At 35.0% G+C, this 26,942-nt stretch overlaps 1 protein-coding gene across 1 annotated transcript in view; it reads left to right on the top strand.

Annotated features, from left to right (window-relative positions):
• LOC129218625 (plexin-A2-like) overlaps nt 1-26,942 on the top strand; it is a 536,492-nt gene that overhangs the window by 443,799 nt on the left and 65,751 nt on the right. The window contains 11 exon segments of the mRNA XM_054852946.1: nt 3,662-3,769; nt 7,676-7,769; nt 8,194-8,378; nt 8,704-8,876; nt 10,074-10,203; nt 10,847-10,983; nt 11,227-11,415; nt 19,139-19,232; nt 19,312-19,563; nt 23,240-23,416; nt 24,807-25,056. Of these exon segments, the coding sequence (XP_054708921.1) occupies nt 3,662-3,769; nt 7,676-7,769; nt 8,194-8,378; nt 8,704-8,876; nt 10,074-10,203; nt 10,847-10,983; nt 11,227-11,415; nt 19,139-19,232; nt 19,312-19,563; nt 23,240-23,416; nt 24,807-25,056 (1,789 nt within the window).

Below are 26,942 nucleotides of genomic sequence, written 5' to 3'. Positions count from 1 at the left end.
TCAAATATAATCGATCCAAGCAAAGTGAAACGAGAGCGTAAAAAAGTGAGAAAAAATCTGCAAGCTCATCACCAAGGGCCAAAATGTGCTGATGTACAAGGTCTGTACTTTGATGGCCGAAAGGATAGTACATTGTTCTTGGAACAATCTGTGTCCGGCAGTTATCATCAAAAAATAATTATTGAAGATCATGTAACACTGGTTATGTTGCCAGATAATAAATACTTAGGATATATTTCGCCAAATCGATCAAACGCAGAAGGAATTGCAAACGGCATACTGGATTTCATTGTCGAAAACAAAATTGATATTACTCAGTTGTGCGCCGTCGGATGTGACGGTACTGCAGTAAATACAGGAAGAAAAAGTGGCGTGATTTTACGCCTTGAAACATTCTTTCACAGACCATTGCAGTGGTTAATATGCCAGCTTCATTCACAAATTGCTGCTTCGCCATTTAGTAGAATACTTGGATGGACCAAGTACTAATCCCTGAGGATTCAGCGGTCCTATTGGCAAAATGTTGATAGGCTGCGAATCACTACCGATAGTGAAATATAAAGCCGTTGAGTGCAATATTCAAAACATGCCAACTATCGACCGAGGGGACCTAAGTACTGACCAGAAATATCTACTGGAAATATTTGAAGCCGTTATTAGTGGCAACTGCTCCGTACACCTTTCTGAAAGAGTACCTGGTTCCTTGAGTCATTCTAGATGGCTCACGACAGCCAGTCGGATTTTGCGTTTGTACATCGGCACAAAATATCCAACAGCAAATTTAAAAATGCTTGTTTCATTCGTTATTAAAGTTTATACACCTTGCTGGTTTCTAATTAAGTGCAACTCAGCATGCAAGGATGGTGCACGAAACTTGTGGCACGTTATTCATCTGTCGCGTTATTTGCCAGACGACCTGTTACATGTTATCGATCCAGTCATTCAGCGGAACGCCTTTTTTGCACATCCTGAAAACATCTTGCTGGCGATGTTAAATGATGATCGAAGGCATGTACGGCAGTTAGCTGCTCGTCGGATTTTGAGAGTACGAGACACTAATTCTGTGAACAATAATGATATCCGTACTTTTACCATCCCCGAGCTTAACTTTTTCTTCTTCCGACTATGTCGACTTGATCAATTGGCAGTGTGAAGAAGTGCTTATAACAAAACCTCCTATAACAAATATACTAACTGAGGACGAGCTACATGACTTAGTGAAAACCGGAGATGTTCCTCATTTTCTTCAAAACATGTGCAAATTTCCTTGTCATACTCAATCTGTGGAGCGCTGCGTAAAGTTGGTGACGGATGCATCTCTGGCCGTAAGTGGAATAGAAGCCAGGGATGGTTTCATTCGTGCACGTTTAGAGGCTCGAAAGGAACTGCCTTTCTTTGAAAGTAAAAAAGACTATTTTCGTAAAAGCTCCAACTGTGACACATAAATTTGTATCATGTATGTAGTGTAAATTTTTACAGATTTTTAAAATTGTTTATTATTGTTTCAATAGTGCTGTTTAATTTTATTTGTCTAATGTATTTGCATTTTCATAATTTTTGTGTCACATTTTGTAAAATTCATCAGTTTTTACTTAGTATTGTCCTAAAAGTCACTATTTTTTACTTTTGTTTCTTTTTAAGATGCTGGAAATATAAATAAATAACATAAAAGAACTTTTATGGGTTATTTCATATGCTTTCAGTGCATAAATAAATCTTATGAGTAAAAAAATGCAATGATATAAGTTAACAGCATTATTTGTCGTATTTTAACCATGAAATCCGGGAAAAAATCTATAATAAAACTTTGTGACCACAGCGCCCCCTGAAGATATTATCCGATCTTCATCAAATTTTGCACTTTTGCTAACTATCACCAAAGACAACTTTTGGCAACTATTACTAGTTGATCGGAAAAACTTTTTATTTTTCGCCCCACCCTACTGGGCACCTCTGGATATCAGAAACACTTGATAATAATTTCATTAAGCAAGTATGGCTTGTTTTAGTTAAAGAATTAATTTTCTATTATCTAAACATAGTACATAAACTAAAAGTTACTGCTTGTACTAAATAATGTTTGGTAAACAAACATACAAAGTAAAACAAACAATTATGTTCTGAAAGTTTTGACACTTCTGCTTTTTTTATAATTTCCAATTTTGGTTCCTTGGAAAATAAAATAAATGAACCAAAAAAAGTGGGGGGGGGGGGGGTTGCCCCGCTCCCCCAAATCGCCGCTACTGAATGAGCAAATTGAAAATTTATTTTGAAAATTACAGAACATTCTATTTGAAATAAAACTTGCAATGAAACTTTATTTTTTATTTCTGGCAGTAAATTTGTGCTTTCAAAAAAAAAAGAAAAGGTTCATTCTTTTTTTTTCTTGAGGCAAAGTGAAAAATGAAGTATTGTTTATCAAATGATTCAGTAAATAAAAATTGAATGAATAAATGAAAATATACTGAAATAACAAATGAATAAATAAATTAATTAATACATGAAGAAAAAAAATGAGTGAGTTAAACAGTGAATTGATAAGAAAATAAATGAATAAATAAGTGAATTGCTAAATGAAGGAATTTAAATAAACTAATTAATGCATAAGTGATTTAGTAAATGATTGAGTGAGCCCCATCCACTTTGTCCCCAAATGTACTTGACTAATTTTAGAAAATATTTAAAATTCAAACATGCTTAATATTCTCTAGAAAACTACTGCATCGAATATTAGAAGGTCTCAATAAATATTTAAAATGTTTATAACCAGAACTTTATCATTTCATAACAACAAAAAAATTTTTTTTTGACATAGAACACAATATTACAATATGAGTACTATCAATTTTTGAAAATTGCATTTATTATCATATGCTTTTATCTTCGGCAGGATTTTTTTTCCTTTGTTAAAATATTACCAGATAGGCGGTGCTAAAAGTGGATTAAATATTTCGCCATTTTACTTTGCCCCACATTCCCTTATACAGGAATATTTTCAGTTATGTAACTGTTCATAAAAAGAAATGTCTGGTATGTTTATTAAAAGCAATTATTATGTGATGTGTACATTGATTTATTTAAACATTTTTAAGGGTTAGTTTAAAAATGCCCCAACCCCCATTTTCCCTAAGAAAAGTTTCGGGTATTTTTCTCTGAATTTACAATTGCCCCTGTTACTAGGGAAGGAGGTGGAGTTCCTCCTTTAATATTGATATGCATTATGGCAGTTTTCATGTTTCATTATGCTTTTTGTTGTGTATTTCAAATGTATTTTATTTCACTCAATGGCAGTGCTGGATTTAGGAGAAAGCAAGCCGAGGATCTTGCCTCAGGGAGCAACTTCTGGGGCTGGCAAATTCACCCTATTTCTGTTTTTTTTTTTTTTTTTTTTTTTTTTTTTTTTTTTTTTTATTGAAACTAAATACAAAAACCTAAAGGAGGGTGGCAGCTTTAAGTTTTTGCCCCAGTTCAGAAAAATCGTAGATCCAGCACTGTTCATTGGTGCATGGATATTTTTGATGCTGGATATATATGTATGTGGATACTGAAATATTAATTCTTTATCTAATGTGTCTCTAACCAAATTCCTTGTTATGTTTTTCCTTGAAACTTTTTTTGGATTTAATATCATATGTAAAATAATATTTGTTATTATTTACAGCCTATAATTGCATCCACAAGGTTTGTTTGCCAATTCAACATAGAAGGGCGAGTTAGGCAAGTTCATGCGCAGCTTTTGGGTGATACGATATACTGTGATCCTATGGTGGTATGTAGAAACAACATTAATTTTCCCCCATTCATAAATAATTTTATTAATGCCTTTTTAAAATTTTTCTCTCGAATTATATACCTATCATAACAATTAATAGGTAAATGTTATTTAAAGCAAATATTTTTGAGGCGAAACCTTGAATTTTCAAGTGCATACTTTCAATTGCTTGCCCTCGTTTTTTAAAAGAATTATAGGAAATTTCTTGTATTATGGAGACATGGAATTCATTACCTCATGTCAAGAGCAAAATATATTTAAAATAAATTTATATTTTTATTTTTCATCTGCTCTCTGCTTGGAATCTCATGACATGTATGGTTTACTTTCAGAAACTAATGCTATCTATACGATCTCGTACGATTTTTCAGGGGGGGGGAGGGATTCTTAATTTATGAAATCAAACCACAAATTTTATTGAATGATAAAGCATGAGCATCTACGTTGCACAAATTTCTGAATCTGATGAAAAGAAAGATTAGGCATCAGTTTTTAAAAAAATCAATATTGCAATACTGTCTGCAAAAATCTGCTGAATTGTCAGACAAAATTTGCCGAATAAGAAATTTTTTTGATCACAGTGACCTTCCATCAGGGCTCCCCTGTCTGTCTCAAATGCAATGTTGTAGGCAAAATTTTAAATCTAGGCATTAAAAAAAAGGCCACCTGGGGTAATTTTTCCAATTGTTAAAATAAAAAAAAGTTTTCAGTGTGGTCAATCTTTTAACTGATTTAATATTTTGGCAGTATCAGGATATAAGAATATATTCTTAATTTCTGCTCCCATTTTTGGATGTTGGTTAGGAAAAAAAGTGAAAGTTTTGTAGTAGCATATTTAAGTCCATCCACGAGCCTCATACCTTATTTTTGCACTAAATTTCATGACTTACATATGAGTAACATAAAGTACCGAGCAAGCTCCCTTCCTCTCTTCTGTTTTCATAGAGTTTCTTTTAGGTAAAAATACTATGTATCCATCCAGCCCCCTAAATTGGATTGTCATTGAATTTTGTTACGAAAGAATCAATTAATAAAAGTCACAAATGCAGAATCAAACCCTTGATAAAAATGAATTGCAAAAATGGATCATTCCTCATATTAGAGTATGAAAATTGCATCTTAAAATGTATTCAGAAAATAATAAATTATTTTTTAAATATTCTTTTTAATTAGAAAAGAAGAAAATGTATTATAAAATTTACTAACCAAATTTATTTATGTATTTATTTTTTGTTTTTAAGTTCAGTTATATTGCTATGTTTGTTTAATTTACTAGTTGAAAGAATGTCTTTCAAGTTATTTCAACGTGTGCTATCTTGTGAAATGCACAGTTATACACTACTCGACATTGAAAATGCAACACCAAGAAGGAGTGGTCAGAAAGTGATGAAATTTGGAAAAAAGACAAAGACAGCAAGGAATAATAAATGATCTTAATTTCAAAATGATAGGCAGAATACAGAGCGAGAACATCATCGGCTCAGTAGGATGTAGGACCACCGCGGACAGCGATACACGAAGAAACACGTCTAGGCATAGAGTCAATAAGGGTGCGCCTGGTGTCCAGTGAGATGGCTCTCCATTCCCTTTGAACCATTTGCCACAGTTCGTCTTCTGAACGAGGCAGGGACAGAGTCTGCAAACGGCGTCCAATCACATCCCACACATGTTCGATTGGTGACAGGTCAGGAAAGTATGGTGGCCAGGGAAGCATCTGTGTGCCTTGGAGAGCATGTTGGCAGATGCAAGCACTGTGTGGTCGGGCGTTATCCTGCAGAAAAAATGCATTAGGTAGCCCTTGAAGGTAAGGGATTGCCACCGGCCGCAGCACATTATCCAAGTATCGTTGGGGCATCATAGTGCCCTGAATACGAACTATAGGTGATATGGAATTGTACGCAATTGTGCTACAAACCATTATGCTACGTTGTCGTGCGGTGGGACGTTCCACAGTTACTGCCGGATTAGATCTGTCTCCACGTCGATGCCACACACGTATGCAGCGGCTGTCACCGGATAAACGGAAGCAGGATTCATCTGAAAACACGACATTTTGCCATTCTTTCATCCACGTCGCTCTAGTCCGGCACCATACTAAACGTTGCTGTCTATGTTGTGGGGTCAATGGCAGTCTTCTTAGCGGACGCTGTGATTGCAGACCACGTGCGACCAAACGATAGGAAATGGTTCTGGTTGACTCGAGAAATAAGCGACTTGTGGGTCTGCTACAGCTTGTCGGTGGATGCGTCGATCCACGCGTTCTGGTGTCACTCTGGCTGCCCCTACACCCCTCAATCTTGCCACATTTCGTTGTTCCAACCATCTTTGTCAAAGCTGATGCACTGTGCTCGCATCTGTGTGGGTAGCTGCTATTTGACGTACGGACCAACCTCCCCTTCTCAGTCCGATCACCATACCCCTCGTAAAATCGTCTATCTGCTGGAAGTGCCTTTGTTGACGGTGGCCTGGCATTCTCTCGTGTTACACGTATCCTCCAAGACAAAAACAAAATTTCTTTGATAATTCTCCAGTCAGAAATAATAACACGAATATTGCCCATTCTGCAAGTTCCTTCCCTTATATCTTACTTCATGTGCGTCAGAGAGTTGCGCATTTCACATCATTTACAAAACTCAGTGATGTACGTCTACTCTAAAATTTGCATAAATTTCTGAAGACTCCTTCTTGGTGTTGCATTTTCAATGTCGAGCAGTGTATTAATTTCATTTTTAAAACATACATGTAATGCATTTTAAATGAGAAATAAGAGTTATCATTTAAGAGAAAAAGCTTTAAAACATTCCCAAGACATTTGTACGTATATGTATTGACGGAAAAAAACATAATCATGACATTCTCATATTCTACATTCTGTAAAACACTGGCCTCAAAAAGTTAAGGTACAACATGTTTTTCAAATCTTCTGTTCTGTTCATAGGCAAGTCCAGATTTGTATTTAGAGTGATTCAGGGTGTCTACTGATCTGGAGGGAACAGTGCATTAGATATCATCAATCCAACACTGTTGAAATACACAGTTATAGAGGTATTGGAATCACACACACACACACACACATGGTTTGGGGGGCAGGGATCTCACTCTGTGGTCACAGACCTGCATGTGTTCCATGGAGGAACTCTGACTGGTCTCAGACATTGGGATGAGATCTTTAATCCATATGTCCGCTCATATGCTGTTGCTAATGACTTCATTCAGATGGATGATAATGCACGACCTCACCGAGCTTGGATTGTTGAGGAGTATCTTGAGGATCACGGGTTGGAACGAATGGAATGGCCAGCTTGATCTCCAGACCTGAATCCGATAGAACATCTTAGACTATCTGGACAGACAGGTTGCTGCTTTAAATCTTCCTCCAAGGTCGTTACATGAGCTGGAACAAGGCCTAATCTGTGTCTGGTCTTCGCTTCCTATTCCGGAGTCCGACAACTTAATAAACAGCATGGAAAATCAATGTTGCCAATGCATTCAAGTTAGGGGGGGACACATTCCTTATTAGAATCCATTTTTATATTGCTTCTATGACATTTTACTGCATAACACAAATGTGCTAATTTCTCCAAGAATGGATTTTTCCCTCAAAGATTGCTTTTTTTGTTATAAATTGTTTTTGCAATACACTTATACAAATTTCTATGACGCATTCAATAAAATACTATTTAATGCACATATCCTCCAAAAAAATTTTGTTTCTACATTCATTCATTCATTTGCAAATTAGACGCAAAAAACTGGTTGTACCTTAACTTTTTGAGGCCAGTGTATTTTTTGCTTCTTATTTAATATTAATATTTTTTCTCATATGCATGAATTTGTCATTGTTATGAAAAATGTTTGTTCTGTTTAAGTAAGACTTATTATACTGCTGTTTATTTTTTGTAGTTTGCTTATGGTACTCAAGCTCCTAACATTACAACTGCTTTTGCTGTTATATGGGATGGGAGTAAGCCACTAGATAATCCAGAAAATATTCATGGTATGAATTAAACAGTTATTAAATTAGTTTTAATCATTTCTGTCCAAATTTAAATGTGGACAGTTTATGTATTACAAAGACAGTGTCTAAATTTCTTTTTCCAAGAAAAAAAAGTGACTAAATAAATAATAGCGTCTAGAAAAGCAGATAAGAGTAACACTTAGTGTGGTGAAATCAGCTATATTTTGACTCAATGGACAAAATATTTTATGTAAAATCTTGATCAAATAAGTTTTAAAAAATTTAAACTACAAAAAATGCACTTTATCGAAGTTAGTGATAAAGAGATTTGTCAATCTTTGTGTCCATGACTTGACTTTCTTGTAAACAGAATTACAATGAGTAAAATCTTATAATTGTTGTTAATATTTTATTTGAAATTTTTTTGATTTAATGCTTCATTTATTTATTCACTTATTTTCAGTTTTAGTCTATCGGTGCCAAGGAATGGCTCAAAACTGTGGAATCTGCCTAGAACTTCCTGATAAATATGCATGCGGTTGGTGCCAAGATCCTCCATCTTCTTGTCAAGTACATGAACAGTGCAGTGCTGATCCTACACAGTGGTTAGATCATAGTCAAACCTGTCCAGATCCTAAAATAACAAGGGTAACTTTGTTTTTCCTGGTTTCTTTTAGAAACATAATTTTATAAATCATTGAACTATGTTCACATGCTCACACCAGACACTTCTTTGTATTTTCCATGTTTTTGGAGTGTTTTGTTTTACACAGCTTTAGTTTACTGAAAGGAGTTTCGTTATTTCTTAATTTTTGAACTTTCAATTCTATTTTAATCAAATATTGCAATTTAATCCTATAGTTCATCCATAGTTGTTTTACCTAGCTTTAGTTTACTGAAAGGAGTTTCGTTATTTCTTAATTTTTGAACTTTCAATTCTATTTTAATCAAATATTGCAATTTAATCCTATAGTTCTATCCTGAATCTGGACCTTGGGAAGGTGGAACTAATATAACAATTGAAGGAATAAATCTCGGAAGGGTGTTTGAAGACGTTGCTGGTGGTGTTAAAGTTGTTTATGATGCTGATGGTCGAACAATTGCTGAATGTTTACCGCACAAAGAAAATTACAGAAAAACCAGCAAGTAAGTGTTTAAATTAAGAAAAGCAACGTTAAAAAAAGCACAAATTTGCCAATTACAGCAGCTTTTGTCGGATGTCTTTTCATCCATAAGTTCATTACTTTTTGCATTGAAAAAGGCGTTCCCTGTAACGCCGAAACACCTGTCTGCTGTAATTGGCAAATTTGTGCTTTTTTAACGTTGTTTTTCTTACTTTACTGTTCAGCGCAAAGGTATTTATTTATCATAAGTATTTAAATATTTTTGGAGCTATAGAAATCCAATCATCTAAATGTTTCAAATGACTGTCAGTCATTTTGTGTAAAAGGGGGATTTAAAGCCCCTACAAGTAGAAGAAAATTATGTAGATTTTTTTTTTACTTGAATGCAATTTTTAGGAGCATTGAAATGTGACTGCGTTATGCCCCCACTGTTCATGTAAGAGTCAACACCAGGGAAATTTTAAAAATAGATGTTAATTATAATATATGCATTTTCCTTTTTATAAGCTACCAATTTACATATTTCTTGTGGTTTGCTTTCAATTAACATCATCTTTGAACAAGAAAAGTTATGCTAGCATTTGGAAACTCATATGGTGACTTGTTTACTTCTATTTTGGAATACGACGAAGTGTGGACTAAGTACCTTGTAGCCACAGTGTATAGTCATGAAGGTAAAATATGTCAAGTATAATAAAACATTGACTCATTAGCAATCTCAGGCCAGTCGAATCCATTCAATCCACCTGAATTTTGTGCAAAAACTAATTATTTTTTTGCAAACCATATTCCTTTAATTTCTGTTGATCTGTAAATTGCCCAAAAATTTATCTAAACAAGTACATAAATCAGATACATAACATGATAAGAAATAAAATGTACTCATATGCCATGTTTTTGTACCAGAATGGAGGAAAAATCCCTTTATAAACTTTGTAAAAAAATTTAAATTTTGAAATGTTGTACTTTTATTAAAGACTAAAATAAGGATTTAGTTTTTTAAAATTGCACTGGGGGGGGGGGCCTTTAAATAATGCATTCATATCACTAATTTATGCCTAATAGGATTTGAGTCAGGTAGTCTCTCAAATGGTACTAATTCTTAAAAATGTTTACCACACATTGATCATTTTTATTCAAATTCATTTACTTTTAAAGCTCTCATCTTTGAGCTAAGAAAGGTATAACACTGACATATAAATTTTTAAATCTATTTTAGAATTGTATGTCAAGTTGAAAGCCCACGCAATCTCACTACTGGTCTTGGTAGAGGTTCTATAGCTGGCCCGATTGTAGTCAAAGTCCAAAATGATTACATTGCTAGATCTAAGAAGCACTACTCATTTGTGGTATGTTCTTTTTGTTTGTATAACTCATATTATCTATAAAGGAAACTTATTTTTATATGTGTGTATTTTTGTAAAGAAATGAAAAGGTTGCTGAATCATTCCTCAACTGATTTTTAAACTCTGATATTTCATTTGCATTTAAGAAAAAACAATATGTTTTAGTAGAAAATGAATATCAAAAATTTATTTCCATTTTTTTTTTCAATTTACCCAAAATATGTTTTAAAAGTAGTTGGCATAGCTACTTTGATGAAGAAATTTTAGTTTTGTTAACCTTTATTTATCTTATTTAGACATTATTTTATTTTGCTGAAAAAGCAAACTACACCAAACTATATCGCTCATTTGGAAGAAGAGTGCCACAATACGAAAAAATTAAATTTTACAGAACTGTTTGAGGTTCAACACTTCAGGAAATTTGCCATAAGAAAGATAAATTTGCTGTGCTCTCATGTGGGTAATATTAGAACAAAAGATCTGTTATTATTTTCCATAGAAGATAACATCATAAGCCCTCTGAGCGAAAAAAAAAAAAAAAAAAGAAAAACCTCTAAATTTTGTATTGTGGCACGCTTTTTCCAAACAAGCGATATGTATTATAGATGCATAGGAAACAATCAATTCCATAAAATATATATTTCAGAATCCACGAATAACATCTGTTGAACCAAGTAAAGGTCCAAAGTCTGGTGGGACTCGACTGAGAATTTGGGGCTTGCACATGGATGCTGGTAGCAGAGCTGAAGCATTTGTTGATGGCTTGGAATGTAAAGTCACTGGGTAAAGATTTCATTCTTAATTAAATTAATTGATTTCTTATGAAATATGGCTAGTTGCATTTTCATACTAATGCTAAAAAATTTATTTAGCTATACTGTATTAATATTTCGGTTTTTTTTCCTTAACAAGAAAGTCTGACCATATTTTTCTTTGCAGTAAATATGGATAGCATCATTGTATTTTTCATTCATTGCTTTCTCAGCTCCACATTACTCACATTAATAATTTTCTCTTTTGATTTAGGAGAAGGCGAAATTGTGTTGAGTGTACAACATCAGCATCTAAAGAAAAAGGTCCTGGGAAAGTCAGAGTTAAGTTTGATAATGGGCTTCGAATATTTGAGGATTATAACTTTCTTTATGTTGATGATCCAGTTATTTTACATGTAGAATCTGGGTCTGGACAACGTGGTACATCGAAAGGCATTCCAAGGTAAAAAAAAAAAAAAACTTATTTTAGATGATTCAGTATTGTTACAAATTCTGTAAATAGTAATTATTGTAGTAACGTAACCTGTAAATAGTTTCCCGTAATGAATATACAACCCCTTTTTTTTCATTCGGCTAAAGTATACGACCCCTATTTTCTTTCTTTTCGTTGATAACGGTCAACGCATTTCGAGAAGCGTGTGGAATATTTGAGAAAATTCTTTTCGGTGTATTTAAGCCGTTAGCGATGGATAAACGGAGAGTTTCGTTTGATATTTCGAACCGAGAGGATTTTTGCTCTGTTTATAGCGAGGCATTTCGCTGTGTTGTTTTCGTATTTGGAAGTAAATACGTGTGTAAACGTTGAGTTTACGGTGTTGTGTGATAATTGCTTAATTGCTGATGAATAATTTGGCAGTTGTTGAAGATCTTTCCTGTACATAGTGTAAATAAATTTCCTGTGTTTTTATCAAGAACTGTGTCTTCATTTCAAGAAAGTGGAAGTCGCACCGAATCCGTTACAATTTGGCGCCCAACGTGGGGCTACTTCTGGACTTTCTTGGAGTAAGTGTGACTTTGGACATTATTTTCATAAAGACTTTTTAAATTTGGACTTTGTTTTTATGGTGATTACTCGCGCAATGGATGAACAATTAAAACAACTTCTTGACGCAATCACCTCTGTGAAAAGTGATTTGACTGCAAGTTTTACTGCAAATCAGGAACAATTGAAAAATGAATTAGCGACTAACCAAGAACTGTTAAATAGTGATTTAACTGCTAAAATCACTACAAGTCACGATGAACTGAAAAGTGACCTAACGTCGATGAAAACCATGATGGAGAATCAACTAACCGCCATGGGAGATAAAGTCGATGCCCTGGAAGAAAAATTTGATACTGTGGAAGAGCGCATCGCCAATATGGAAAATAAGTTGGAAGAAGAAGACAAGAAATTGACTTCATTTAAGGAAGAAATAATTAAGGACGTGGAAAGGAGATTGGCGACCGCGGAAAGCAGTTCTGTACAGTTTGGCGCTCCCACATCGGTTGCTCGACCGTCCATTAAACTTGCCACATTTGATGGGAAAACTTCGTGGCAGGTTTACAAAACTCAATTCATGATAGTGGCGGAAGCGAACGGATGGGACTCTGCTACCAAGGCCTGCCATCTTGCAGCATCCCTGAGAGGTGACGCAGCGGACATTCTTCAGACCCTTCCGGACAGCCAACGACTGGATTTCGCCGCCCTCACGGCTGCGTTGGAGCTTCGCTTCGGTGAGAAGTGCCAGAAAGATTTCAGCCGACTCCAGTTGAAGTCCCGTTTCCAGAAAACCGGGGAAACCCTGCAAGAGCTAGCGGCGGACGTCGAGAGACTGTCTCATCTTGCTTTTTGCGACTGTCCTGTGGATGTTCGGGACAACCTGGCACTCAACTACTACATCGACGGGGTTCGAGATCCGGAAATCCAGAAAGCTCTACGGATGGCGGATGTCAAAGACCTGAATTCTGCTGTTGTGTATGCGATGAGATACGAGGCCGCCCAAGAAGCAACCCGTGTGGATCGCCATCTAATCCGGACTCAGGAAGCTGTTGAGTCTGATTCCAGGTCGTCTCATCTCGCTGAACTTGAGAGACAACTCGGTGACTTGACAAGACATCTGAGCAGCATAACAGCCCAAAAGAAACAAGAGCAGAAGTGCTGGAAATGCGGTAGTGAAGGACACCTGCGAAGGAGTTGTCCGGCTCGCCAAGCTACGCGAGGGAAGGAAATCACCACCACTAGAGCTCTGCAGATTTCCTCTTCTAGTAGTGGCAGTGATGGACTTTTCATTTACGCTCATGTGAATGGGAACCCCTGCAGACTGATTGTCGACACTGGAGCCAATGTGACAATCATTAGGACAGATGTGGCTCGTGAATTTGGATTGAAACTGCTGTGGACCTCGCCACGCGTAAGTCTCCAGACTGTGACAGGTGACAAAATTGAGATTGACGGTAAAGTGGACTTGGAAATAGTGTTTGGGAATGCCACCTACCATCATACGGCATTCGTCGCTAATATCACGGACCCCTTCATTCTCGGATTGGACTTTTTAAAGAAATATGACTTCACTCTCGACTTCAAGACTAATGAGCTGCACTCGATGAGAGAAGACATAGCTGTTTTCCCCGCAGAAAGTGATGTAAAATCCGCTCATCAAATAATAGCCCGAACAGATTTATCGATTCCCTCAAGGTCAGAATCATTAATACCTGGCTCCCTTGAAGAAAGCAATAGTTTTCGATTTGGACTCATTGAATACCCTAACCTAAGCAATAGCCTAAAAGGAGTGCTGGTAGCATCTACGCTTGTGGACCTTTCTAAGGATGTAATTCCCGTGAGAGTCGCCAACGTGAGTGAAAGGCCAAGGAATATCCGGAAAGGTGAAGTGTTAGCAACTTGTACTCCAGTAAACTGCATCATTAGAAGAATCAATTCCCCCGAGACTGTGTCTTCTGAGTCCTTGACATCGAAGTTAATTGGGAGTGCACCCTTATCGGAGGATCAAAGAACTGCTGCGGAACAATTGGTGGACGACTTCAAGCATCTGTTTTCATCTACATCGGAGGATGTTGGCCGTACGAATTTAACGCAGCATAGGATTTACACTGGAGAACACCCCCCTATTAAACAGCCTCCAAGACGACTACCGTTCGCGAAGAAGGAAGAGGTTGAAACTCTCCTGAAAGAGATGAAGGAGAATGATGTAATCGAACCGTCATCCAGTCCTTGGGCTTCTCCCATCGTCTTAGTCCGAAAGAAAGATGGCTCCACCAGATTTTGTGTCGATTACCGACGGCTGAATGAAATCACCAAGAAAGACAGTTACCCTCTTCCACGGATAGACGACACCTTGGACACTCTTTCCGGACACAAGTGGTTTTCGACCCTGGACTTGAAGAGCGGCTACTGGCAGGTTGAAATACACCCTGATGACCGAGAGAAGACAGCGTTTACAACTGGACAAGGCTTATGGCAGTTTAAAGTGATGCCCTTCGGCCTCTGCAATGCACCAGCTACGTTCGAGCGTCTTATGGAGACAGTGTTAAGAGGACTTTCCTACGAATCCTGTCTGTTCTATTTAGACGATATCATCATCGTGGGACGCAGTTTCGAAGAACATCTGGCAAATCTTAGGAAGGTGCTGCAAAGGCTTAAGGAAGCCAATCTGAAGTTAAGCCCGTCCAAATGTAATTTGTTCCGCCGGGAAGTGAACTATCTTGGTCACATCATCTCTTCTGAGGGTGTACAAACCGATCCAGAAAAGGTATCCGCGGTCAAGAGTTGGAGTCGTCCCGAAAACATCCATCAGCTGCGAAGTTTCCTGGGGCTCTGCACGTACTACAGGAAGTTTGTGAAGGGTTTTTCCAACATTGCACGACCTTTGCATAAGCTGACGGAGAGCAAGCAAAAGTTCGAATGGTCCAAAGAATGCGAAGCTGCATTTCTACGACTGAAGGAGGCTTTAACATCAACGCCTATCCTCGCCTATCCTCAGCCTGAAAAATCCTTCATCCTGGACACTGATGCGAGCAACGAGGGCATCGGAGCTGTTTTATCCCAAGAAATTGACGGAAATGAACATGTCATCGCTTACTGGAGCAAATGCTTATCAAAGTCGGAGCGAAATTACTGCGTCACCAGAAAGGAGTTACTGGCCATAGTGAAAGCTGTAGAACACTTCCATCATTACCTCTACGGCCGAAAATTTCTGCTTCGGACAGATCATGCCTCGTTAACTTGGCTTTTGAACTTCAGGAATCCGGAAGGCCAGATAGCCAGATGGATACAGCGGCTCCAGGAATATGACATGGAGATCAAGCATCGAAAAGGGTTATCTCACGGTAATGCTGACGCTTTATCAAGGAGACCCTGTCCTGAGAACTGCCACTATTGTTCCCGAATCGAGAAACAGTATGGAACGACTAGCCCTACCGCCTATCAGGTGACAGTGACTCCAACATCATCAGAACATGATCCATGGAGTGACGACCAAGTTCGAAAAGATCAACTTGAAGACCCCGACATAAAACCAATTTTGGAATTCATGGAAAGTGACAGTCGGCGACCTAGCTGGCAGGACGTTTCCATCTTCAGTCCTGAAACAAAAAGATACTGGGCTTTATGGAATTCGCTCCATTTACGGAACGGCGTGCTACACCGAAAATGGGAATCTGACGACGGCAAAACATCTAGGTGGCAGTTACTACTTCCCCGATCAAGGATTTCAGATGTTCTGAAAGAAATACATAGTAGTGCGACTGGAGGACATTTTGGTGTGTTGAAAACCCTCAATAAAGTTCGGGAGCGCTTCTTCTGGAGCAAGGCGAAGGATGACGTGGAGAAGTGGTGCCATTCTTGTGACGCCTGTGCTGCTCGTAAAGGACCGAAGAAGAGAAGCAGAGGGAAGCTACATCTGTACAACGTTGGAGCTCCTTTCGAACGAATTGGGATCGACATCCTGGGTCCTCTACCAAGAACTGCTGATGGGAACAAATACATTCTTGTTTCCATCGACTACTTCACCAAATGGCCGGAAGCATATCCCATTCCAGATCAAGAGGCTACCACCGTAGCAGAGACTCTAGTCCAACACTGGATCTCGAGATATGGAACACCTTTGCAGATTCATTCCGATCAAGGGAGGAATTTCATCTCTGCTGTGTTTAAGGGCCTATGTCAAATTCTCGGAATTGAGAAAACTAGGACAACACCACTACACCCACAATCGGACGGCATGGTGGAGAGATTTAACCGCACAATCCTGAATAATCTCTCTCTTATGGTATCCAGAAATCAACAGGATTGGGACAAGAAGCTACCTTTGTTCCTGCTGGCCTACCGCAGTGCTGTCCACGAGACTACCGGATTTGCCCCATCTCAGATGCTCTTCGGACGAGAGCTTCGGCTACCTTGTGATCTCGTCTTCGGTCGTCCTCCGGATGCGCCCTCATCGCCTGAGGAGTACATCCAGGATCTCCAGGCCCGGTTGGAAGACGTTCATAACTTCGCACGAGAGCGAATCAACATCGCGGCGGAGAAGATGAAGACCCGATACGACACAAGGTCTACTGGACATGAATTCAACGAAGGCGACAAGGTTTGGTTATGGAATCCCATCCGACGGAAAGGTCTTTCACCCAAATTGCAGTCGCATTGGGATGGACCCTACAAAGTCGTTAACCGACTAAATGACGTCGTAGTGAGGATCCAAAAATCACCTAATGCAAAACCTAGGGTTGTACATTATGATCGGTTAGCCCCATACTATGGCCATAGTTCATGAGTATTACGTAAACAACCATGGTTGATAACATAAAAATTGTAGATAATTTTTGCTTTTAATGTTTAGTAATATTTCTTGTTATTATTGTGTTTTCTGTATCTGTTAGTTATTAATTAATGTGTATATTTGTAAACTTGTGATAGAAAATTGGCACCCTTTCTGGGGATTGTACTGCCCGGGACGTGCAGTCCTTAGGAAGGGGGCAATGTTACAAATTCTGTAAATAGTAATTATTGTAGTAACGTAACCTGTAAATAGTTTCCCGTAATGAATATACAACCCCTTTTTTTTTCATTCGGCTAAAGTATACGACCCCTATTTTCTTTCTTTTCGTTGATAACGGTCAACGCATTTCGAGAAGCGTGTGGAATATTTGAGAAAATTCTTTTCGGTGTATTTAAGCCGTTAGCGATGGATAAACGGAGAGTTTCGTTTGATATTTCGAACCGAGAGGATTTTTGCTCTGTTTATAGCGAGGCATTTCGCTGTGTTGTTTTCGTATTTGGAAGTAAATACGTGTGTAAACGTTGAGTTTACGGTGTTGTGTGATAATTGCTTAATTGCTGATGAATAATTTGGCAGTTGTTGAAGATCTTTCCTGTACATAGTGTAAATAAATTTCCTGTGTTTTTATCAAGAACTGTGTCTTCATTTCAAGAAAGTGGAAGTCGCACCGAATCCGTTACAGTATGCATATTTAATCAAATTTGTGCTCTGTTTCATTTTCATTTATTTGTATTTCTGAATCATTTTTACAATGTTCAACTTGAAATCAGTAGCAATAGAATACATATATTTTTAAGCTTTTCGGATGTTTTTGTTATTGTATTTCCCTTTTATACATATGCAGAATACTTCATTTCATTTAAGTTATTCCAACCTACTGCTTGTTATGGTGCTTATTTGGACGTCATCTCTTGAATATGTTTATTTCAATCAAAAATGTTTTTTAAGATTATGAAACAATGCAAGTTAATTTTTACATATTGATTAATTCAGTGAGAGTGCATTAAAACAAGAGCATTATGTTACCATTAAATTGTTTAGTAGTACACAAATGTGCATAAAATGTCAGCTTTTTTTTTTTTCTCTCTGCATAGTAGCAATAAATAAATAATAAATGTTCTATAAAATTTACTACACTTCTAAGTTTTCAGTTCTACTAATTTGTCACTAACACAAATTTATGTGACCCTATTTCATCAGCCCCTCTACATCCTTCACACTCAATTTCTTAAAATGTCTGTACCTTTGAAGTAGTTTTGAGATCTTGTGTCTAATTCCTACTTGATGTATCAGAAGCATTCCTACTTACAATTGTAAGTGAACCTGAGAATACCTTGTGAGCTGTTATTCATGACTAACTCTTGTGATGACGTAATAAACTCTCTGGTATGACAAGAGGTATTTGCTCTGATACAAGTTTTAGCATAGTAGTTTTTCTATAAGTCAAGAGCTACATTCAGGCAGAAGGTAATCCAGAAATAACTCATGGTTCTGAAAAAGACTACAAAATCATTATCAAATTGAGGAAAAGTTTGTGCTATATTGAGAAGAAATAATTTAGATGTAAAAACTACACCATCCCTCATGAAATACAGGTTTCACAGCATTTCATAGCCTTGTTAACTTATTGTAGATTGTTCTTTTAACCTAACTACTCTATCTTTGTAATTCAATCTAAGTTTAGGCTTCATTTTGAGGTCAATAGACATCAAAAAGTTCCAACACATAAATGATTATCAGTTAAGCAATTCAGAAATATTGCATAAACTCAAAGCAAAAAAAAAAAAAAAATCCATGACATTCTATGACCAAAATGGAAACAAATTGAAGGTACCAAGAGCACAAGGTTGGTACCACACTGCTGCTCAGCAATATGCAAAATGGTGTTTTTTGACATCTGATTTACATCAGCTTCAAAACCTAAATACTAACTTTTTTTTTAATGTTGCTTGCTGTGATGTAAGTCAATAGATACAATATTGGTTTTTCAAATTTATATAGTCTTATATTTCTTCCAAACCATGTAGAAATTACTTGAACATTTGATTGTAAGTGCAATTGTTGTGCAAAATTTGAATAAACATTGATAGGGTAGAATGAGCATTTCTGCATAATCATTTTTAAATTGAGAATCATTTTCATGCAAAAAATAAATGAATAATGTTTCAAACTAAGAAAATTTTAAGAATAATATTGCTATACTATATTTTTTCTAAAGAAAAACTGCCAGTTTTCAAACTTTTTAGGTGAGAAATTAAGGTGTGGATGTCACAAATAGGGAAAATTTATATGTAAAATAACAGTTTTAATAAGTAGCACATTGTTGTATAGCTGTATTGGGGTAAAAAAATTGACATATGACTTCATAAAAATGCATTTTTCCCCCCCCAGTGGTGGCATCAGCATAACAGTTCATGGCACAAATTTAAATGCTGTCCAGGAACCTATGATGTATGTTATGGTTGACAATCAAGAATATACTAGTGTAAGTTACAACTATCTCTCTTTTTTATAAACTTTAATTATTTGCTGAAAGCATTTTGTAACTCTGTATTCCCTTTCAGCAATGTAAAGCCGAATCTGCCACTGAAATGAAGTGCCGAAGTCCAGCTGTTCCACCATCAAAGTTGGACTTCTCGGGAGAGGAAGCTATAGAGCTAGATTTTGGTTTTTTAATGGATAATGTTGACAAAGTGAAAAATTTAAGTGAAAGACCTGGCTTTCCTAAGTTTTATATGTACCCTGATCCTCTTTATTACAAGTTTACTGAAGAGAATCAGATTAAGTACTACAAGAGTGACTACTTGACAATCAATGTAAATATATTATTTTCACCATGCTGGTTTTGGTATTGTTATAAGTGATCTTATTCTTAACTTCCTATTCCAACCTTTATTAATTTATTTATTTTGATGCTCTCTCTCTTTTTTTCCTTTTTTGTATTGGAACATGCATAACTTTTGATGGATAAAATCCTTTGATGTTTTTTGATTTGCATCACATAAAAACCTTGCTTTTTAAATTACCAGCTATGCTTTTCGTTTATTGAACCGTTTTAGGAACGAACACAGTGGCACAATCAGAAAAATCTTCTGGGAGGGACAAAACCTATGCCACTGCAGTTCTGTCAGTAATAAGATGTTTTAACACTTTTTTTTTGCAAACTATTTTTTGCATTTAGAAAGTTTAATTTAGTTCGAATAAGTTCTGTAGGAATCTATATTCACAAAGCTTCAAAGTACTAAGCATATTTTTCAGTACATAATCTACATTCTCCATACAGTATAAATTGTATTATGATGCTTAATACCTAATGCCAATCAGAGTCAAAAATAAATATGTAAAATTATTCTTACTATAATTGACCAACGCATGTAGTAATACATTTCCATGCTGATAAAATGAAAAGAATATGTGCACATACTACAAATTAAACAGTAAAGAATAAACAAATCACAATACTCAAATCTACTAGATTAACCAATGGTGCATGAACAGTTGTTTAGAATTATAATCTAAAAAATTAAGCATAACTTTTATTTCACTTTAAATAACTATGAATTGTTAAAAATTATATTAGTGGAAGAGGGAAAGCTGGTGTGCACCTGTATCCTTGGTTTAGTTGCAGATTTTGCTTGCAGTTGCCAATATTAGGTCAGCGTTCAGACTACACTGCAGTTTTTTCTACTCTTTCGAGAAATGCGGAAATGATAAAGCTGTAACCTGGATAGAAAGAGTGAGATACAGTAATAAATTTTGAAACATGATGCATCCCATTCGAAAATTTTAAATAGTGACTGAATAAGTTTTAATGTTGACGTAAATAGTTATATTTGTGGAGGATTCATCAGCATTTGTAATTCTTATTTTGTGCTTTGTTGCTATCAAAGGATAGCTTTCACTTTCTTACTTCTCCATATGGTAAAATGTGTCTCATTTACATAAACATTACTCAAACTATAGACTGCTGTAAAAAGGAGAAAAAATGCACCGACTTTTATGCTAGAAACTTAATGTATTAAGCTACTGTATTAGAATAATCCTTATATTTTTGAATTATATGCAGCTCTGACAAAGAGTAATTTCAGCAATTTCACAATATAAGTGAAATATGTGTTAGCAAATCATTTACCTGAAATAAAAACTTCTGAAATTTTTGTAACCCTTGTCCCCAAACTGCCAATTTGAGAGAGCATGCACTAGATTGTAATGAAATTTTAGAGAAGACAAGTCATACCACCTTAATGATAATTCATTTAATTTTAAATTGATTCCAATTAAAAATTTCATTTTCCTCAAGGTGATTCCAAACTGAGAGTAATAAAAAAATTAGCTATTTAAAATACAATAACTTTTTAAACATGGAAATGCAATTTATTTAAATTTGCATCTCTGTATGTTTTTAAAATTAAGAATGAATAAGTTATAAATTTAATCATTTGTTATTTAAGTATTTTGCATATATTTTATTGGCAATCGTTTTCTTTCCTAATTAAAAAAAAATCCTTCCAATAGGGATTTTTTATGTATCTATTTATTTTTTTTTAAATTGAAAAAATGTTTATTATGTGTTTATACCCATGCTTCACTTTCTAGCTGTTTAAACATAATTTTATTTTGAACTTTGCTTCGTACAACTAATAAGTATTACGGTATGAGACTCCAAATCCAGAATGATTACAGATTTGACAGGGTTCGTACGATCCTTACAAACTCCTGCTTTTTAAGAAAATAAAATAAGGGCCCTTAAAACTCCTGAATTTTGCTATTATCTCCTTACAAACTCCTTATTTTTTTATTCTGCATGACCTTATATATTTTCTTCTATCATCGCCGATCCGATACCGAATTTTACCGGAATTCCGCTACACCGAATTTTACCGGAATTTTCTTATGTTAATACCGATAATCCGATTTTTTCGTTAGACTATTTTCTTTCCCACATCCGAATTTTTTTTCCAAATTTCTGAAGATTATAACACCTTGTATACTTGTTAAAATGCCATTCCTAAGTTTTTTTTTGCTTGAATAATTTTTTTATTTGCCGTTTTTAGACTTTTGCTGCTTTCATTTTGATTTAAATCAATCTCTTTGCATTCGATAAGAGAATCGAATTTTTCTGATTTTAGATGCTTATTATGCTTTTTTGGAGGGCAAACAAATGAAATTTCTTTTTATTCCTATAAAAATTACAAAGTTAAAATTTTCAAGCCGAATTCTGAGTCCTTTATGAGAGCCAAAATGTTAAAATCTAAATGGCTAGTTTAATTTGATTTTTTCTTCAATTATGTCGATTGTTATTAATAATACGTTTATTGTAGAGCTTTGAAATGCAATTCTAAACTAATTTACTTAAATAAACTCTTTTATGTGACGTTCTTTATACTTTTACGCTTTCACTTTGAAAATCGCAATCTCTTTGCATCCGCTGTACTGTATTTCAATTATTTTGAAAATTGGAAGTTATTTTGGTCTCTACTACTTTCAGTTGGCTTCTTATAGTTCTTATTTCAGCAATTATTCTGTGTTTTTATGCTTTTTTTGGTTAGGAAATTGTTAGTATACATGTTTTGTTTTTTTAGAAAATACTAATTTTCAATCAGTACCACTTACTTTTTATTCATTTTCAAAGCACCCCCCCCCCTCGTATTTGAATTTGATTCCGAGACTGCTCAAATCTAAGAAGCAGTAAATGCATATTTTACTATAAATTTAGTATGTTACTTTTTTTTCTGAAATACGTTTTTAAAAATGCATCTTTCAACAAGAAACTAGTCCTTAAAAAGTTTAATGAACTCCTGCAAAACTCCTTAAAAGCTCCTTACTTTTAATTTTCAAAGTTGAGTATGAACCCTGTTTTAGATCTTGACTCAAAAAATACTTGAATTTTTCCTGCTACGCCATATTTAACCCGCTATTTTCAAATTTCACTTATGTTCCCTTTAAATTTCCTTTTCAATTTTGATGAAAGTATACTTTAATGTGATTTTTTAAAAAAGTTTGTGATAATTGGCAGCGGTGTATGATCCACAGTTGTTACTACTAGTTGTTCATTATTATGCATTACGTATATGATATGACAATGATGTGATAAATAAATTGCATTTGTGCTGATAAATATAACTCCATTTTTGTTCAATATGCTTCATTTGTGTGGCAATAATAAAATAAAAGGAAGTATTGTAAACCAAAAGCAGATGCTAAAATACCACTGCATAATTGCAGCAAAATGTTTATATTGTGCATGACATGTGGCATTGAAGAAACATAAAAATAATTTATAAGTTCTGTGTTTTCAAGTAGTAGCTAAGCGTTTACTATTTTTCATGTTAAAATTTTTTTTAAAAATGAAAAAAGTTTTATTTTTAGAATTTGTGGAGAAAAGTTCTGGGTTTGGGGTCTTCTGGATTTCAAAAATTGTGTCTCTTACTGTTTGTTGACATTACTTTCTTTTAAATCTGTAAAGATATTAAATTTTTTATGTTTATGAAGGGTCAAAATCTGGATCGTGCATCACAAGAATCTGATGTTATTGTTCGTATTGGAACAAGCTATTGCAACGTAACATCACTTTCAAGATCTCAACTGACATGTCGTCCACCAACTTCTCAGCCCCATGCACGAGATTTTGCTGGCTTTCCAATCCCTGGACAGTTACCAGAAGTTGTGGTATGAGTATCTTAATTTTTAGTACTGATATGTTTTTATAAAGTTTTATTCTTGTAGTGTATTTTTCTTTAAAATATATATATATATATATATATATATATATATATATATATATATATATATATATATATATATATATATATATATATATATATATATATATTTATTTATTTATTCAGTCGACTCCCACTATATACAATGTGATTCGACTGACGCGAAATGGCTATACCGTGAGTTTTTCACGAGAACAAATTCTACAGCTAACGGGAATTCCTCGCTTGCAACACGAAAATATTTGGAAAGGAATCGTGATGCTGCATCATTATGGGCTACTAAATATTGTTTTTGTGAATGTACTTTCACACTTGGCATCACTGACAGCTAAAGTTTTCACAGCATATTAGTCTAAAAATCACTTTGTTAGTGTATATAAAAACCACTCCAAATTTTTCATTGATTTTTTTAAGTTTTAAATATGAAACGTGATGAAATGCTGTGGCACATAGGGGGGCTGTTTCATCTTAAGTTTTTGAAGAGGAAAAGAGAAAGTTTGTTACAGTTTTAGAAAATGTAAAGATTTTTCATACGCTTGAACAACTAAAAAGTGGATCAAAGGCAGCGCGACAATAAGTTATAAATGAATCTTCCTTACTTACAGTTAAGAGTCAAGTTAAGGGTAGTTTGCTAAAGTTTAGAACTTAGTTTTGATATACAGCTTGCAGAGTAGTGTTTAAGCAAAATGTGAGCAGTATGAAATTTGAAGCTGCTCTTTTATTATGGATTAAAAAGACCTTGGAAAAAGGGTTGTTACTACAGATGGAACCATTTTTAAAGTAAATGCAAAGCAACTGTGTTTGAAAATATATTAGAATAACGATCTGCAGCATAATTATTTTAAATTTTGAAGCTTAATTTAACTATTGTATCCAACTGTACAGTACAGTTATAGTGCAGTGCTTTATTATTACTACATACTGTATGTACTGTACTGTTTTATTTTATGTCTCTCTCTCCCACTGGTCATTGATTTTGTGAATTGTAACAGTATTTTATGTTGGATAATGCATTTTTTTAAATGCAGTAAAAAATCACCTCTTTATGAAAGAAACCAAAATATATAGTAAAGAAACCTGTGTTTTTACCATATCTAAAAACACGTATGTTAATAAAAAAATTCGTATGCATACCCTTTTCCACAACACAAAACTTCGACTTATGCAAGGGGTCTTGAAACGCAACCCCTGCATATGTAGAGACTCCACTGTATCTAGAAAATTAAATTTTGAGGTGCAGTTTTTAAAAACTGTACTTTGAATATTGAAACTGTTTTAAATTATTTGTGTCACATTTGAAGATTAAATAACAAAACGTGTCCTTTATTTTGTTGTAGGTGGAAGTGGGAGATATTTTGAAATTTCCAATTGGAAAGCTTAGCTATGAACTTCCATCCTCTCATGATAGTGCCTTATCCAAACCAGTCATAATTGGTGTCATAGTAGGAGGATGCATTCTTGTGATAATTGTCATCATAATTCTAATTGCTTATCGCCAAAAATCCACTGAAAGTAGTCGTGTGTTGAAAAATATGCAAGAGCAGATGGATGTTCTTGAACTTCGTGTAGCTAGTGAATGTAAAGAAGGTGAGGCATATCTCTGATTTTTAAATCACAGTTCAATTATCAATAATATATTTATGCTTTAATGTAAAATGTACATGGATTCAATGACCTTAAAAATATCAAAAGCAGTCTTAAATTTTGTTTTTAAATTAGAGACACATAAAGTGCATTATATTCTGTAAGTCTCAAAAGGCCTTATGAGGTATTAAATTTGTTTTTCCAAAACTTTAGAAATCGTGGCGGTGCTTAATTTTTTTTTCAAAGGTAAAAAGTTTTGTTTAAAGGATAATAAATAATTTTCCACTGTCATCAACTTAAATGTTGAGCTGCTTGTTTAGCTTTCAACTTTACTAAACTTTAAACATTTCATATATACCTAACAAATCTTGATACAAAATAAATAAAAAGAAACTTGGAAGAAGAAATTGATAAAAGCCTTTTTGGGCATGTTCTAATAGGCAGTGCGCTTTTCCGGGCACAAACCAGAAGCATTATAAAGGAGTCACTGGTTAGCTGATTGTGTATGAAAATGTGCTACAGACCACTGACATTACACAGGGGAACAAAAAAATATTTTTTCTTTGGTGCCCTGAGTTTGAGAACTGATTTTAGATATGTTTGAGGCTCTGAATCAAAATAGGAAATTATTTTTTCTCTAGCTGCTCTACTTTTTCAGATAAGTGCTGCTATTTTACCCTAAATGTGCAGTTTTAACTCCCTTTTGTTCGTTTCTAAAGCAAGTATAAGCTTCTGAAAGAAGGATTTATTCTAGCATATTTACCCTATTGTCACTCCACTGTCCAGTTACGTTCAGGAAAATTCACTACATGCAGTATGTATCTAGGAAGTTTAGTAACTACGCTTCAATGAGTTAAGGTCAATCTGTAATTTAGAAATGTGAGTTCTTAGGCAAAACTGATGTCATATTTTAACTTAGGGCACCAAATTCATACAAAATCGGTTCCAAATACCCAGGCACCAAAATAAATGTTCCTATATGTTATCAATCCTCATGGGGGAGGGGGGGGGGGTTAGCCACCTGGGTTAACCGAGAAGCCTATTTAGACATAACCTTCTAGTTTGAATGTGTGATTGTATTCACAACAAATTTGTGTCCTTTCAATAAATAATTTTTAGTTTTTAAACAAAAACTTTTATTGTGAATTAAAAACTATTTAGCTCTTATAATTTAATACTTGATAAAGGATGGTTAGATTTGTTATCAGTGTACTCATACCTGCCAGCTCTACTGGATTTTCCGAGAAACTCCCGGATTTCTAACATTTCTCCCAGTCTCCCGATTTTTATTGAAAATCTCCCGGTTTTTATTAATCTCTAATAAAAATCCGTCCATTTAGTGATTTTCTTGAAAATGAAAAAAATAAACCCCTTTAAAATAAATTTTTATATCGTTTTAGCGCTTTTACTCCATGGTTTGAACGTTTCCTGCTTAATTTCAAACTCTGGCACATTGGAATCTGGCAACATCAGTTCTTGTTTACGTTTGAAATCTTGCTTTGCGCACTCATCGCTAAACCTGTGTTGCTTAGTTACAAAATTTCTTGTTATACACAAAAGGACCGCTATTATCGGGCACTTTGCAGCCCAGAAAAGTAGATTAAATCTTGTTGAAGACCTGAAAAAACTTGTCTATGATTGTATTTTTACAGATAACTGAAATTCTTTTTTTAATTAATTAATTTCTGTGTATATGACTTGCATATGATTATACTTTAAGAGATAATAAAAAATCCTTATTTTCCACTCAATAACATGGAAAAAAGTGATATTGAGTGACAAAGCACCACATTGAAAAAATCTACTGGATTTTTTTCTTTGAATGTTGGCAGGTATGGTGTACTTGAATAGTGATACATTTTGAATTAGATAAAAATGCAGAAACATAC

The sequence above is a fragment of the Uloborus diversus genome, chromosome 3 (genome assembly GCF_026930045.1).
Source record: "Uloborus diversus isolate 005 chromosome 3, Udiv.v.3.1, whole genome shotgun sequence".
Classification (NCBI taxonomy): domain Eukaryota; kingdom Metazoa; phylum Arthropoda; class Arachnida; order Araneae; family Uloboridae; genus Uloborus; species Uloborus diversus.
This window is presented reverse-complemented; position numbering and strand designations above follow the sequence as displayed.